We start from the raw sequence: 14384 nt of genomic DNA, 5'->3' as shown, positions 1-14384 counted from the left end.
AATTCCATTATGAACAAGCATCATACAAACCCCTTGGACTGGCATTTCTTATCCTTCTGACTGGTCTAAAAATGATCTCAACCACAGCTGATTAGCTGTTTTACTGTTGCTTTTAAAGCATGCTACTTGAGTGGCACAAAACATGAAGAGGAACCTTATAATCCTTTGCTCTGTTTCATCCAATAACCACATTTTTAAAAAAGATTTTATTTATTTATTTGAGAGAGAGAGATCACAAGTAGGCAGAGAGGCAGGCAGAGAGAGAGGAGGAAGCAGGCTCCCCACTGAGCAGGAAGCCCAATGTGGGGCTCCATCCCAGGACCCTGGGATCATGACCTGAGCCGAAGGGAGAGGCTTTAACCCACTGAGCCACCCAGGCGCCCCAATAACCACATTTTTAATTTTAATAATAATCCACATTTTCTCAGGATGTTTTGCCTGAAATCCATTCAAGGATACCAATTTCTACACTGGTAGGTTTCTTTGGTTGACAGCAAAAAGAACTTAATCTTATTTTTTTTTAAAGATTTTATTTATTTATTTGAAAGACAGAAATTACAAGTAGGCAGAGAGAGAGGAAGAAGCAGGCTCCCTGCTGAGCAGAGAGCCCGAGGCGGGGCTCGATCTCAGGACCCTGGGATCATGACCTGAGCCGAAGGCAAAGGCTTTAACCCACTGAGCCACCCAGACGCCCCCTTAATCTCATTTTAAAGTGGAAACAAGATACTAATAAGACCCAACTTGGGGAGAATGAGAGACCGGTCCCCTGCAGTGAGCAGAGCAGCAGGAGTGCAGGCAGTATCCTAAGTTGTGGCCAAAGGAGGATCATTGACAGCCTCTTCCTGTGTCCTGAGGACAGAGTTTCTGATTGGATTAAAGGGAACCACGTACAACTGACAACACAAAACCTCACCGAATGACATCAGAGCAGCCCAGGGGAAAAGTCTATGTGTATCTCTGTGTGCATGTTTTCAATTTGTATTGCAGACAAAAACAAATAGCTGATGTGTATGTATTTTCCTAATTTTAACTTTTTTTTTTTTTTAGATTTTTACTTATTTATTTGACAGACAGAGATCACAAGTAGACAGAGAAGCAGGCAGAGAGAGAGAGAGAGGAGGAGGAAGCAGGCTCCCTGCTTGAGCAGAGAGCCCGATGCGGGGCTCGATCCCAGGACCCTGAGATCATGACCTGAGCCGAAGGCAGAGGCTTTAACCCACGGAGCCACCCAGGCGCCCCCCTAATTTTAACTTTATAAATTTCTGATATTTATAACCATGCAATCATATTATCATTATGGAAATTATACCGTCAGTAAATTATGTCTTTCTGTGAGTATGAAACTCTACCTCATTCTTTTCAGTGAGTATGTAATCTACTGAATTTTCTATAATTTAACTGATTAACTAGTTTACTAGTGCTAGACACTTAAGCTGCTCCTAATTTCTTGCAATTCTAGAATCAATGTGCTTATCCATCTATATTTCTGCACTTGTGTTTTCAAGAAGATAAGCTCCTAGATTTAGAATTGCAACAAAGTGATTACATTTAAAATGCTGACAGGTAACACATTAGCTTCTAAAATGGCTTTTAAAAGATTTATCTTCCCAATGTACAAAAATATATTTCTCACATCTGCAACAGTACTACATATTACCCATAAAATTTGTGCTGATTTATGTTAGTGACAAGGACTTTTTAAAATTTTAATTTATCTGATCATTATTGTAGTTAGGAACTTCTTCTATTTTATTTGACAATTTCATGTTCTGTAACTGTGAGTTGCTTGTTGGTGTGCTTTTCAAGAGCACTTTTTAGAAGGCTTTTATCCTTCATAATATGTATATTTTAAAAATTTCTCCCTGTCCGTCATGTGCCTTTTAACTTTGCATAGTGCCTTATACCATGCAAAAGGTTTAAATCTTCTACATGCTCCTTCCTGTCACTCTCTTCATGGCTTCTGGACTCTGTGTCCACCAAGTCTTCCTAAACTCAAAGGGATACAAATCTTCTATATTCTCTACTAGAATTTTGTGTTTTCTATTACATCTTTAATCCAGATTCAGGGAACTTCTCTGTAAGGAGTAAAATGTAGCTCTGCTTTTACTTCCAGGTGGGTAACTAACTGTCAAACACCATTTAAGTAATCCATCTCCCCCACTGAGATATCAAAAATACCACTTTTGTGGAACACCTGGCTGGCTCAGTCAGAGGAACATGTGACTCGTGATCTTGGGGATGTGAGTTCAAGCCCCGCACTGGATTTAGAGATTACTTAAAAATAAATAGAAACTTAAAAAAATACTACTTTTGCAATACACTCAATTCATGGGTATATCACCTTTTCCAAAAATTTCCTACGATGCCTGCCTACTTACCACTCCATGTGAATTTCAGACCAAACTGTCAATGTAAAAATATCCTACAGTTATCATGACTGGAATTAAGTGAATGTAGACATCTTTACAGTATTGAAACTTCTATCTAGAAACATGTGTGGCTCTCCATTTATTCAGAACCTCTGTTGTTCTTCAGCAGAGATTAATAATTTCCTTTCTACATAGAACCACAAGTAAATTAATCTACCATTTCATTTTGGGGGGGTTGATATCAGAACTAAATTAGCCTCATGAAAGAAGTATTCCAAATACTTCAAAGTATTATGTTTTAATTATGTTTAATTAGTTTTATACTTTACACTCTACAACAGTGTGATTAGTGGTTCCTTGAAAGCTCAGAATTAATCTGTAAACCCAGGTATCTTAAAATAGGACTAGACTATTCAAGTTCTCTATTGCTTCAGTTTTAAATAATACGGAATTTTTTTTGCCTTAATTAACTATAGTCTTATATTCTTCCCAGTAAATTCTAATCCTTTTGTTTCAGTCTTATCCAGAACTTTAGACACGCCCTAAAACATATTCTATGTACCAGGTCACACTAAATTTCTGCACCAACAAAGACATACAGCCTTGGAATCACAAGAAAGCCACTATGTTATTCTGATGTCAAACTTTAAAAATACTACACATGCTAATCCTCATTATCCACCTTAAGATGTAGTTTCAGTTCCAAAATTATTATAATCTCCCAGTACTGATATACTGCTTTCCAGAGCTCACTCTTTAAAAATAATTTTTAAACAGACTCTGAATGACACTGACTTAACGTTTATCAAGCACTTAGTCTGGGTGAGGCACTATGCTAAGCACTTTATAGGCATCAAATAGTTTACATTTCCTAACCAGGGTTTTAAGAGAGTACTTTAATTACATTTACATGTTTAAAAGACCACCATGGCAGTTGTGTGAAGAATGAACTTGAAGGGAAGAAAACGGGATGTAGGACCAGTTTTTATATTGGAACAGTCCAGGTGAAATGACTGTGTTTGGGAGTAGGACAATGAGAATTGAAAGAAGTGGATGAATCCCAAAAATATCTAGCAGATATATCCACGGGGCTCGGTGACATACGGGGTGAGGAAGAGCTGGAGGCCTGAGACCATTCTGCAGTGTGAACTTTCTGATGATGACTAAGGTGTGCGCTTTGTCTGAACACTTTTCCACATTCTTTACATTCATAAGATCTCTCTCCGGTATGAATTCTTCTATGTAGATTAAGGTGTCCAACCTGGCTGAAGGTTTTCCCACATTCCTGACATTCATATGGTTTTTCTCCAGAATGAATTCTCTGATGAACAGTAAGGGACTGACGATGGCTAAAGGCTTTACCACACACACTACATTCATAAGGTTTCTCCCCAGTATGACATCTTTGATGACAAATAAGGGATGATTTTGTTCTAAATGCCTTCTCACATTCAACACATTCATAGGGCCTTTGGCCAGTATGGAGTCTCCGATGCTGAGAACGGGATGAGCTATCGCTAAAAGCCTTTCCACATTCGCTACATTTATAGGGTTTCTCTCCAGTATGAACTCTCTGATGTTGAATAAGGCGGGTAGTCTGGCTGAAGGCTTTACCACATTCGTTACACTCATAAGGTTTCTCTCCTGTATGAATTTTATGATGTTGGGCAAGGTGTGCCCTCTGGTTGAAAGCTTTACCACATTCCTTACATCCGTAAGGTTTCTCTCCAGTATGAATTCTCTGATGAGTAGCCAGCTGTGAACTGATGCTAAACGCTTTTCCACATTCTTTACATTCATAGGGTTTTTCGCCGGTATGAATTCTCAAATGACTAGCAAGGTGTATACTCTGTCTAAAGGCTTTCCCACATTCCTTGCATTCGTAAGGTTTCTCTCCAGAATGCACTCGTTGATGTTGCGTGAGTGAAGCATGATGGCTGAAGGCCTTCCCACAGACAACGCATTCATAAGGCTTCTCCCCTGTGTGAATTCTCTGATGGACAGTAAGGGATGAGCCATAACTGAAGGTTTTCCCACACACTTTACATTTATATGGTTTCTCTCCAGTATGAATTCTCCTATGCTGAATAAGGCCTATGTGATCACTGAAGGCTTTCCCACAATCGATGCAATCAAAAGGTTTCTCTCCAGTATGATAATACCTCCAGTGACGGATAAGGGATGTGTTCTGCCTGAAGGCTTTCTCACATTCAATACATTCATAGGGTCTTTTGTCAGTGTGACATCTCTGATGTCGGGCAAAGGATGAGCCATCACTGAAGGCTTTCCCACATTCCTTACATTCATAGGGCTTCTCCCCAGTATGAATTCTCTGGTGCTGAGCAAGGTGTGCAGGTTGGCTGAAGGCTTTCCTACATTCCACACACTTATACGGTTTTTCTCCAGTATGAATTCTTCGATGTTGAATAAGGTGCACATTTTGGCTGAAGGCTTTCCTACATTCTTTACATTCAAAGAGTTTCTCGCCAGTATGTATTCTGTGATGTTGAACAAGGTGCTGACTCTGGTTGAAGGCTTTCCCACATTCTTTACATTCATATGGTTTTTCACCAGTATGAATTCTCTGATGAACAGTAAGGGAGGAGCTGTGGGTAAAGGTTTTTTCACATTCATGACACTTAAAAAGTTTCTTTCCTGCATAGACTTTCTTGTGTTTTACTACCATGGAATTTTGGGAAAAGCTTTTCTTATCTGACTTGTGATTATAAACATTTTCTTCTATATTGTCTAGATGGACAAATTTCCCAGATTTGTTATAATTGTGATCTATTTCCTTAGTAAGGGTTTTCTTATAAGTGGTTACTTTTTGCCTGATAAATGCATCTTGACTTACCAACTGCCTCTCAAAAAGACCTTCACATTTCCAATTTTCTCTGTAAGTGGAACACTCAAGTCCATAGTCTGTAATTCTCTCCATTAACACATCATCATACATGAACTGCTTCAGAAATAATTCCTGTGTCTCACATATAGATCCCAAATCTGAAAGATAACAAAAAAGCAAGTGCTTCCTTTATCATGGGCTATAACAAAGGAAATATTTAATGTGGACAAGGTGGTTCAAAAATAGTGAAGCCTGCAAAATCTATTATGTAACAGCACATAAACTGAAAAATACACAAGTATATTTCAGAGCTCAGGGAAACATGGAAAAAGTGATTAAATGTAGGATAATGTAGGAAATGTAGGAAAAGAAAATTAAATGCAGGATAATGAGGTCCTAGAGAAGTAGGCTACAATAATAATATTCTCTTTTTTTTATCCTATACTAACATAACAGACTATAAATTAAACACCATTGCTCTATTCTTTCCCACTTCTAGTTGACTTGCGTATACAGGTAGGTTAATGTTGTTTAAATATTAATATCATCGGGGCGCCTGGGTGGCTCAGTGGGTTAAGCCGCTGCCTTCGGCTCAGGTCATGATCTCAGGGTCCTGGGATCGAGCCCCGCATCGGGCTCTCTGCTCAGCAGGGAGCCTGCTTCCCTCTCTCTCTCTCTCTCTCTGCCTGCCTCTCTATCTACTTGTGATCTCTCTGTCAAATAAATATGTAAAATCTTTAAAATATATATATTAGGGGCGCCTGGGTGGCTCAGTGGGTTAAAGCCTCTGCCTTCGGCTCAGGTCCTGGGACCGAGCCCCACATTGGGCTCTCTACTCCGCGGGGAGCCTGCTTCCTCCTCTCTCTCTGCCTGCCTCTCTGCCTAGTTGTGATTTCTGTCAAATAAATAAAATATTTAAAAATATATATATATATATTAATATCATCACATAACTATTGCTGATCAACAATCTCTATAGATTCCCAGCAACCACAAATCTGTTATGCTTCATGACTTCCCTTAGGGTTTAGGTAAATGCCTAATCTTTTCATAACCAGAAATCAGTATTTGTATGTACCATTGTTTCAATACAGTGTTTCATATACATGTTTCAATACAGTGAACTCCTCATTTCTCAGAGATCCCTGAACCTCAGGCTGCACAGTAAGGCATTTTTCCATTCATGTTCTCATTTTCACCAGCCTACGAAGAGTGTCACTTCCTAGGTCACATCTTAATAGGGTTTTGCCATAAGTCTTTTTGAATAAACTGGTTTCATAATGATATATGTAGGTGTGTATTACTATTATGAAGTTCTTTTTACTGCCACTTAAAATAACTTTCTTGCCTTGTGAGATAAAATACAGGCTTCGTGGTAGGAATAATATGCTTTAAACACTACTACTAAGTCACTTAACATATATCACAGAAACTCAAACATTTATAAGTTCTCAATAAAAACAAAGAAATTTGTACTGAAGAGATGATATTAAGAGAAAACTTCAGGGAAAAGGTTGGTATCAAAAGAGGGGCGCCTGGGTGGCTCATTCGTTAGGCATCTGCCTTCGGCTCAGGTCAAGATCCCAGGGTACTGGGATCGACCCCCGCATCGGGCTCCCTCCTTCTCGGGAAACCTGCTTCTCTCTTTCCCACTCCCCCTGCTTGTGTTCCCTCTCTCGCTGTGTCCCTCTCTGTCAAATAAATAAAATTTTTTTAAAATCTTAAAAAAAAAAAAAAAGAAACGGCAAAAGAGAAAGTGCTTTCCTTTCCAATCTTATCCATAGTAAATTACTGACTAATCCAATGTTCGCTAAAGCAGTTTTCTACTATGTGTCAAGCACTATGGACACTAATGTAATAAAAGACCAGTTGTTCTTGAGGAGTACAGAAAGAATTAGAAAGGCAAAACCAACAAAGAAAGTAACAGAAGAAAACATGAAATATCAAGTGAGAGCCATGTGGTAAAAAGTAAAACTAGTATTAAAGTTCAGAGATGGAAGAGATCAAATCTACTAAAGCAGTTCAGAAGGGCTCTGAAGCGCTAACAAGCTTCCTACCCCTTCCTACTTCCTTCTTTCCTTCCTAACGCTCAGGCCTCAGTAATTCTAGAATTGAGGCCATGAGAGTTCAACGTACCTATCACCTACAGTTTTTCTTACACAGACGACTGAGGGGAGAAATACTGGACAGAAAAAAACAGAAAGTTGGATACATCACGGATTCCTCCTATGGAGGTCGTCTTCAACACCACAACCTCCCATGGGAAACATGGTTGTCCCTTATCTTTTTGGTCCTTTTCAACACAGATGCTGAGATATCTTACTCACTTAGTAAGAGCTGAATCTATACTGTGACTCAATATCCCGCCAATTTTATAGGCTTCAACCCCGTTTCCTTCGTCTGTTCTTCACAAGGCCAATTATTACTTATCAGGAAAGTTCCTCCATTTCCCAATTTCAGGGAGGTGGTAGATTCCTATGCAACCAAAGTATAAAGCATATCTAAGCGGGGTTAATTTCCCTTCCAGTATTTGGCTATTTGGAGGACCCTGGAAGTCTAGGATCCAAATCATCTCAAAATGTAAAGATCAAATCCCGTTATGGAAGTGAAAGGAGAATTTTATAAAGGCACAATTATCATGTATGATCTCCACATTCCCTTGTCTTTGTGAACATTCAGTTCAGTGGGGGAGGCAGAAAATAAGCATGCAAACCATAAGCAGGTTAACTATAAGCTTTCCTGAGTGTTACAAAGAAAATAAACTGGCCCAATAGAAAGTAACTGGGCTGAAATAAGGAATGTTCATTACAGAAGGTGGTCAGAGAAGGCCTCTGATGAGATGATGTTTGAGCTCTGGCCTGAGAGTCTGTGGGAATTCACAGTGCCTGGCTAGATAAGATTTAATAAACACATGCCTCCCGGGATGAAACTGGTTGGAAAACAAAGAAGGTGTGTCCAGAGAACTGAGCCCCCTTTAGGGTTTCTGGGCTGAAAACAGCCAGATCTTCATTGTGGCTCAATGCACTAATCCAGGGAGTAAATGCATGACTCAGGAGAAACATTTATCTTCGATGGTCACATATCCCATGCACTCCCAGTCCACATGCCCGTCACAAGCACAGCTTGTTCTATTCACATGATACTCCCTATACCACTGTCCTGATTATTACAGCTTCATATTCATTGTTGTTTTTCTTATTCTCTTGTTGTATTAATAACATTCACAATAAAGGTGGAGGCAGAGTTTGGCTCTGGACCTTTCTTTGCCACTAGAGCATCTGGTCCCCAGGACCCCTCCTTTCTCCTACCAAGGAGTCTGAGTACTCTTTTCATTCACTGTCTCGGGGTTTTCTGGCCAAACCTAACAAAAGTCAAGCATGGACAGACGGCCAAGAGAAGGGCATAGTGGGCAGAGAAATCAGGAAGCACAAAAGCCTGAATCAGTAAAGAGCTTGGTGAGTTCAGAAAGGGTGACCAACGGTTAAGTACAGAGCTTCTCAACTGTACTGTCGGGCACTCGTCAACATCTGTAAGGCAAACAGAGACAAAAGAATGATACTGCCTGCGGTCCAGAAGGAACCAAACTTGGAACTCAGACTGCGTCTGTCCACACCTGGTCTCTCAAGGCTTAGAGATTCCACAGTTGGCATACCTTTAACATACCTGAATACCTGGGTACCTCATAATTTAGAAAACTCTGCCCTAAAGTAGAGTGAAAAAGCTAAAAAATCATAGAGAATAAGGTAAGAGAAGTGGGATGGAGCTGGATACACAAGAAGTGGTAACAGAAAAGCAAAGAAAGATTTTAAGCAGCAGGAAATATGATGATTTTCAAGCAGCACTTAATTTAGGAGTTAAGATTTAAGAGACAGAGAAGCTTATATAAGTCTAAATGGCAAAAGGAAAGAGAGGATGGGGAAAGGGTTGGATAGAGATTTCTGCAAAATGAGTTAGCTGCTAGAGAGAAGAGACATCTAGACATTTAGGGAGCCTATACAAAGTAGCAAAGTTTCAATTTTCTCCTCAGGCTTAGAAAGCTTAGAAAGAGTCTCTAAGTAGCATAAGAAAGGAGAAAGTATCCCCTTTGAAAATAGCTGAGCCATTATTTAGAAAGGATTCCCCTATCTGGTTCTCCCACACTCACCTGGGAATGGGCTTCTTGTCATCTCTGTCTTCATCTCCCAAGGTCCTTTCCCTTGCTCCAATAAGGAGATCACATATGGCTTAGAGATGCAAAGACCTGCATACAAAAAACAAACAAGAAAATTGGCCATATTTGGGGCATTTCAGAACTATAAGTCAGTTCCTTAATACTGGTGGAATGAGGGGTGCCTGGGTGGCTCAGTGGGTTAAGCCTCTGCCTTCAGCTTAGGTCGTGATCCCGGGGTCCTGGGATCAAGCCCCACATCAGGCTCTCTGCTCAGCGGGGGGCCTGCTTCCCTTCCTCTCTCTGCCTGCCTCTCTGCCTACTTGTGATCTTTGTCTAATAAATAAATAAAATTTAAAAAAATACTGGTGGAATGATGGAACACGAATGGTAAAGGGTAAAACATTTTAGAGACAGATTACATAAAGCTTCTGGCATTGTCTACTGGGACTGCCAACTGTCAACTCGATAAAAGTTAAACAATTTTCTAAGGGAATTGGGGCAGAAATTCTGCCCAGCATTTTCACAGGATTATCAGACAGCCAGTAACTGATGTACTGTAAAGAGCCCCTAGAGACAGAGTTTGGAGTCTGAGTCAAGTTAACTGCCTGGAATATCACTCAGCCATCAGAAAGGACGAATACTTCCATTTGCATCAACATGGATGGGACTGGAGGAGATTATGCTGAGTGAAGTAAGTCAAGCAGAGAAAGACTATTACCATATGGTTTCACTCATATGTGGGACATAAGGAATAGCATGGAGGACATTAGGAGAAAGAAGGGGAAAATGAAGTGGGGAGGGAATTGGGGGGAGACGAACCATGAGAGACTATGGACTACGGGAAACAAACTGAGGGTTCAGAGTGGGGATGTGGGGAATGGGTGAGCCCGGTGTTGGGTATTAAGGAGGGCACGGATTGCGTGGAGTACTGAGTGTTATACATAAACAATGAATATGGAACACTTCATCAAACAGTAATGATGTACTGTGTGGTGACTAATATAACACATTTAAAAAAAAACAAAAGCGGGCGCCTGGGTGGCTCAGTGGATTAAGCCGCTGCCTTCGGCTCAGGTCATGATCCCAGGGTCCTGGGATCGAGCCCCACATAGGGCTCTCTGCTCGGCAGGGAGCCTGCTTCCCTTCCTCTCTCTGCCCGCCTCTCCACCTACTTGTGATCTCTGTCTGTCAAATAAATAAATAAAATCTTTAAAAAAAAAAAAAAAAAACAAAAGCAAAACAAAACTCTTCAGAGGAATATAACAGAATCTACAGCCTCTACAGTGTATTGTTTACAGTGTCTGAAATAAAATCCAGAATTATTACACCTAAGGAGAAAAAGGAAAAAGTGAATCACACATAGAAAAATAAGCAATTAATGAAGAGCTAACCAGTGATAACACAGATGTTGGAATTAGTAGACTGGGATTTAAGAACAGCTATTATATCCATACCCAAAACATAAAGGAAAATATGCTTAAAATTTTTCAGCAGAGAAACAGAAATTATAAAAAAAGAATCAAGTGGAAAGTTTAGAATTGAAAAATATAGTATCTAAGATTTAAAAATTCACTACTTTCGTGTCCCAGCTGGGGTACCAAAAACAAAACAAACAAACAAACCAAAAAAAACCACAAAAAACACAACAAAAATAAAATAAATATAAATAAACAAATAATAAAAAAGTAAATAAAAATGCACTACATTTGGGGTGCCTCGGTAGTACAGTTGGTTAAACACCCAGCTCTCAGTTTTGTCTGAGGTCCTGATCTCAGTGTCATGGATCAAGCCCTTCATCAGGCTCTGTGCTCAGTGCAGAGTCTGCTTGAGATTCTCTCTCCCTTTCCCCTCCCACTCGTGCTCAGTCTTTCTCAAATAAATAAATAAATAAATAAATAAATATATTTTTTAAAAATTCACCACATTGACTTAACAAGCAAGACACTGAAGAAGACACAAAAAGATGAAGTAAATTTGAAGTTATGTCAACAGAAATTACCTAATCTGACAAAGAAAAAACATTTTTTTTTAAAGAGTTTACTTATTAATTTGACAGAGAGAGATCACAAGTAGGCAGAGCAGCAGGCAGGGGTTGGGGGAAGCAGGCTCCCCACTGAGCAGAGAGCCCGATGTGGGGCTTGATCCCAGGACCCTGGGATCATGACCTGAGCCAAAGGCAGAGGCTTAACCCACTGAGCCACCCAGGCACCCCGAAAAAACATTTTAAATAATGAACAGATCTTCAGTTACCTAGAGCATAATATCAAAGGTTCTAATATACTTGTAATTGAAATACAAGGAGAGACAGCAGAAAAAATTATTTAGAAGAAATAAAGCCAAAAATCATTCAAATTTGATGAAAGACATATATTTAATTTCAAGAAGCTCAGTGAACCACAAGCAGGATAAAAGGGGCTTCTCAGAGAAGTACTGTGGATGCATTGTTCATTCATTCATGAAACGCATCTTTTCGGGCCGCCTGGGTAGCTCAGATGGTTGTGCATCTTCCTTCAGCTCAGGTCATGATCTCCAGGTCCTGGGATGAAGCCCAAATTGGGCTCCCAGCTCTCCCTCTCTCTCTACCCCTGCACCCCATTCATGCTCCCTCACTCTATTTTGCTCTCAAATAAAATCTTTTTTTTTTTAATTTTAATAATAAAAATGTAAAAAGTTCCTATTGTAATTCTAAATTATGTAGAGGGGAAAATATTCTTTTTTTTTTTAAGATTTTACTTATTTATTTGACAGAGAGAGAGGTCACAAGTAGGCAGAGAGAGAGAGAGAGAGAGGGAAACAGTCTCCCTGCTGAGCAGAGAGCCCAATGCGGGGCTCGATCCCAGGATCCTGGGATCATGACCCGAGCCGAAAGCAGAGGCTCAACCCACTGAGCCACCCAGGCACCCCTGTAGAGGGGAAAATATTCTTACCCAGTGATACCAGGTTCTGATAGTTCTCCAACATCATATTCTTGTACAAATTCCTCTGAGCAGGATTCAGCCATTCCCACTCCTCCTGGGAAAAGTCTATTGCCACATCCTTGAATGTAACCAAGTCCTGAAATGACACAAGTACACTCTTGATCAACCAATGCTCATTTTCATGCATAACTCCAAGGCGAAGCTTTAAATTGTTTCTACTTTATGTGAGAAATAGCCCTTGGAGGAGAAAAAAAATTAAACCTTTATAATATGAAGCTTCAACCTAAAATAGTAGTTACCAAAGTGTTAAACTGCATTGTATGCAAGGATGCTAACCTATTTGTCAGCATGTGGAAATACGGACAGGTGGCCACAGGGCAGTAAATAAGAGTCTCAAGGAATGGCTTATACCTGTGGTTGAACCTTTAAAAACAAAGATTATCTACTGATATTTTGCAAATGGTACTCTATGAGATCCTAGAAGGGTTTTGTTTCAGAAGAGAAGGGGCACTGGACTGATGGGGCTGATTTTATCTTTTCTTACACAATAAAAACAATAACCATAATTAAAGTGCAATTTTCTCATTCTATGCCATTAAGAACTAGCATGACATTCCACACCAGAGTAAACTAGGTAATAATATGAGAAATCACACAGCATTAAGACTATAACACATTCAATTTGTATATTGAGTCTAACAAACCTATATGCTTAAGACAATAGCAAAATGAAACTGAATAAATAAAATTTTTAGTCTTTTTTAAAAAGATTTTATTTATTTGGGGCGCCTGGGTGGCTCAGTGGGTTAAAGCCTCTGCCTTCGGCTCGGGTCATGATCCCAGGGTCCTGGGATTGAGCCCCATATCGGGCTCTCTGCTTGGCAGGGAGCCTGCTTTCCCCTCTCTCTCTGCCTGCCTCTCTGCCTACTTGTGCTCTCTGTCTGTCAAAAAAAAAAAAAAAAAAAAAGATTTTATTTATTTATTTGACAGAGCTCACAAGTAGGCAGAGAGGCAGGCAGAGAGAGAGGAGGAGGAAGCAGGCTCCCCGCGGAGCAGAGAGCCTGATGTGGGGCTTGATCCCAGGACTCCAAGATCACCTGAGCCGAAGGCAGAGGCCTTAACCCACTGAGCCACCCAGGCACCCCAAAAAATATATTTTTAAAGATTTCTTTATTTTAGAGAGTAAGCAAGTGAGCAAGGAAACACGGGGTGGGGGCGAACAGAGGGAGAGGGAGAGAGAGTCTTAGAGTCTTAGGCAGATACCACACTGAGTGCAGAGCCCGATGTAGGGCTCAATCTCACTAACCTGAGATCACAACCTCAGCCAAAATCAAGAGTTGGGTGCCTAACCAACCGCGCCACACAGGCACCCTCAATTTTTAGTTTCTTTGTGCTCGCTTCGGCAGCTCATATACTAAAATTTTTAGTTTCTTTTATTCTGTTTAAATATATTATTTTTATTTATTTGAAAGAGAGAGAATGAGAGAGACCATGAGAAGGGAGAGGTCAGAGGGAGAAGCAGACTCCATGCTGAGCAGGGAGCCCGATGTGGGACTGGATTCTGGAACTCCAGGATCATGACGTGAGCCGAAGGCAGTTGCTTAACCAACTGAGCCACCCAAGTGCCCCCCCCTTTTTAGTTTCTTAAGGAATTAAATGTGCTAAGAGAAAAATAAATGTCCAGTTACAATAGCAGCAGGTTGTAAGAATTTTTTTTTAACATATGGACATTTTTTCATCTTTAGATTTATTTCCATAGAAAAGAAAAATCTTCATGCTCAGTGCCTTGAATACCAATGACAATGGTAACTGTCTATATAAAGACAAAGCTATACAAAGAATGTCTTAATTTGCTTTTGACAGTGAACACAAGTTTAGAACAAAGCCATGATACAAAGATATTCAAAGTATGGGACTTCCGAAGATATACAGACCTTTGAGAAAACATTTAATGTATTTTTCAAATAAAAGTATTAAAATTTTTTGTTGTTTTTTTTTTTTAAGAGTTTATTTATTTATTTATTTGACAGAGACACAGCAAGAGAGGAAACACAAGCAAGGGAGTGGGACAGGGAGAAGCAGGCCTTCCACCAAGCAGGGAG

General features: G+C 40.0%; 1 protein-coding gene across 1 annotated transcript in view; it reads right to left on the bottom strand.

The window, feature by feature from the left end:
• The window catches only part of LOC123930989 (zinc finger protein 470), a 71715-nt gene that overhangs the window by 48860 nt on the left and 8471 nt on the right, over positions 1-14384 (bottom strand). Inside the window, exons 3-5 of the mRNA XM_045987576.1 lie at positions 12292-12418; positions 9359-9454; positions 1251-5372 (exon numbers count right to left, since the gene is read on the bottom strand). Of these exons, the coding sequence (XP_045843532.1) occupies positions 3355-5372; positions 9359-9454; positions 12292-12418 (2241 nt within the window). The 3' untranslated portion in view covers positions 1251-3354. Of the gene's footprint in view, positions 5373-9358; positions 9455-12291; positions 12419-14384 lie in introns of the transcript that reaches the window.

The sequence above is a fragment of the Meles meles genome, chromosome 19 (genome assembly GCF_922984935.1).
Source record: "Meles meles chromosome 19, mMelMel3.1 paternal haplotype, whole genome shotgun sequence".
Classification (NCBI taxonomy): domain Eukaryota; kingdom Metazoa; phylum Chordata; class Mammalia; order Carnivora; family Mustelidae; genus Meles; species Meles meles.
The sequence above is the reverse complement of the archived record's forward strand: the minus strand, read 5'-3'. Positions and strand labels throughout refer to the sequence as shown.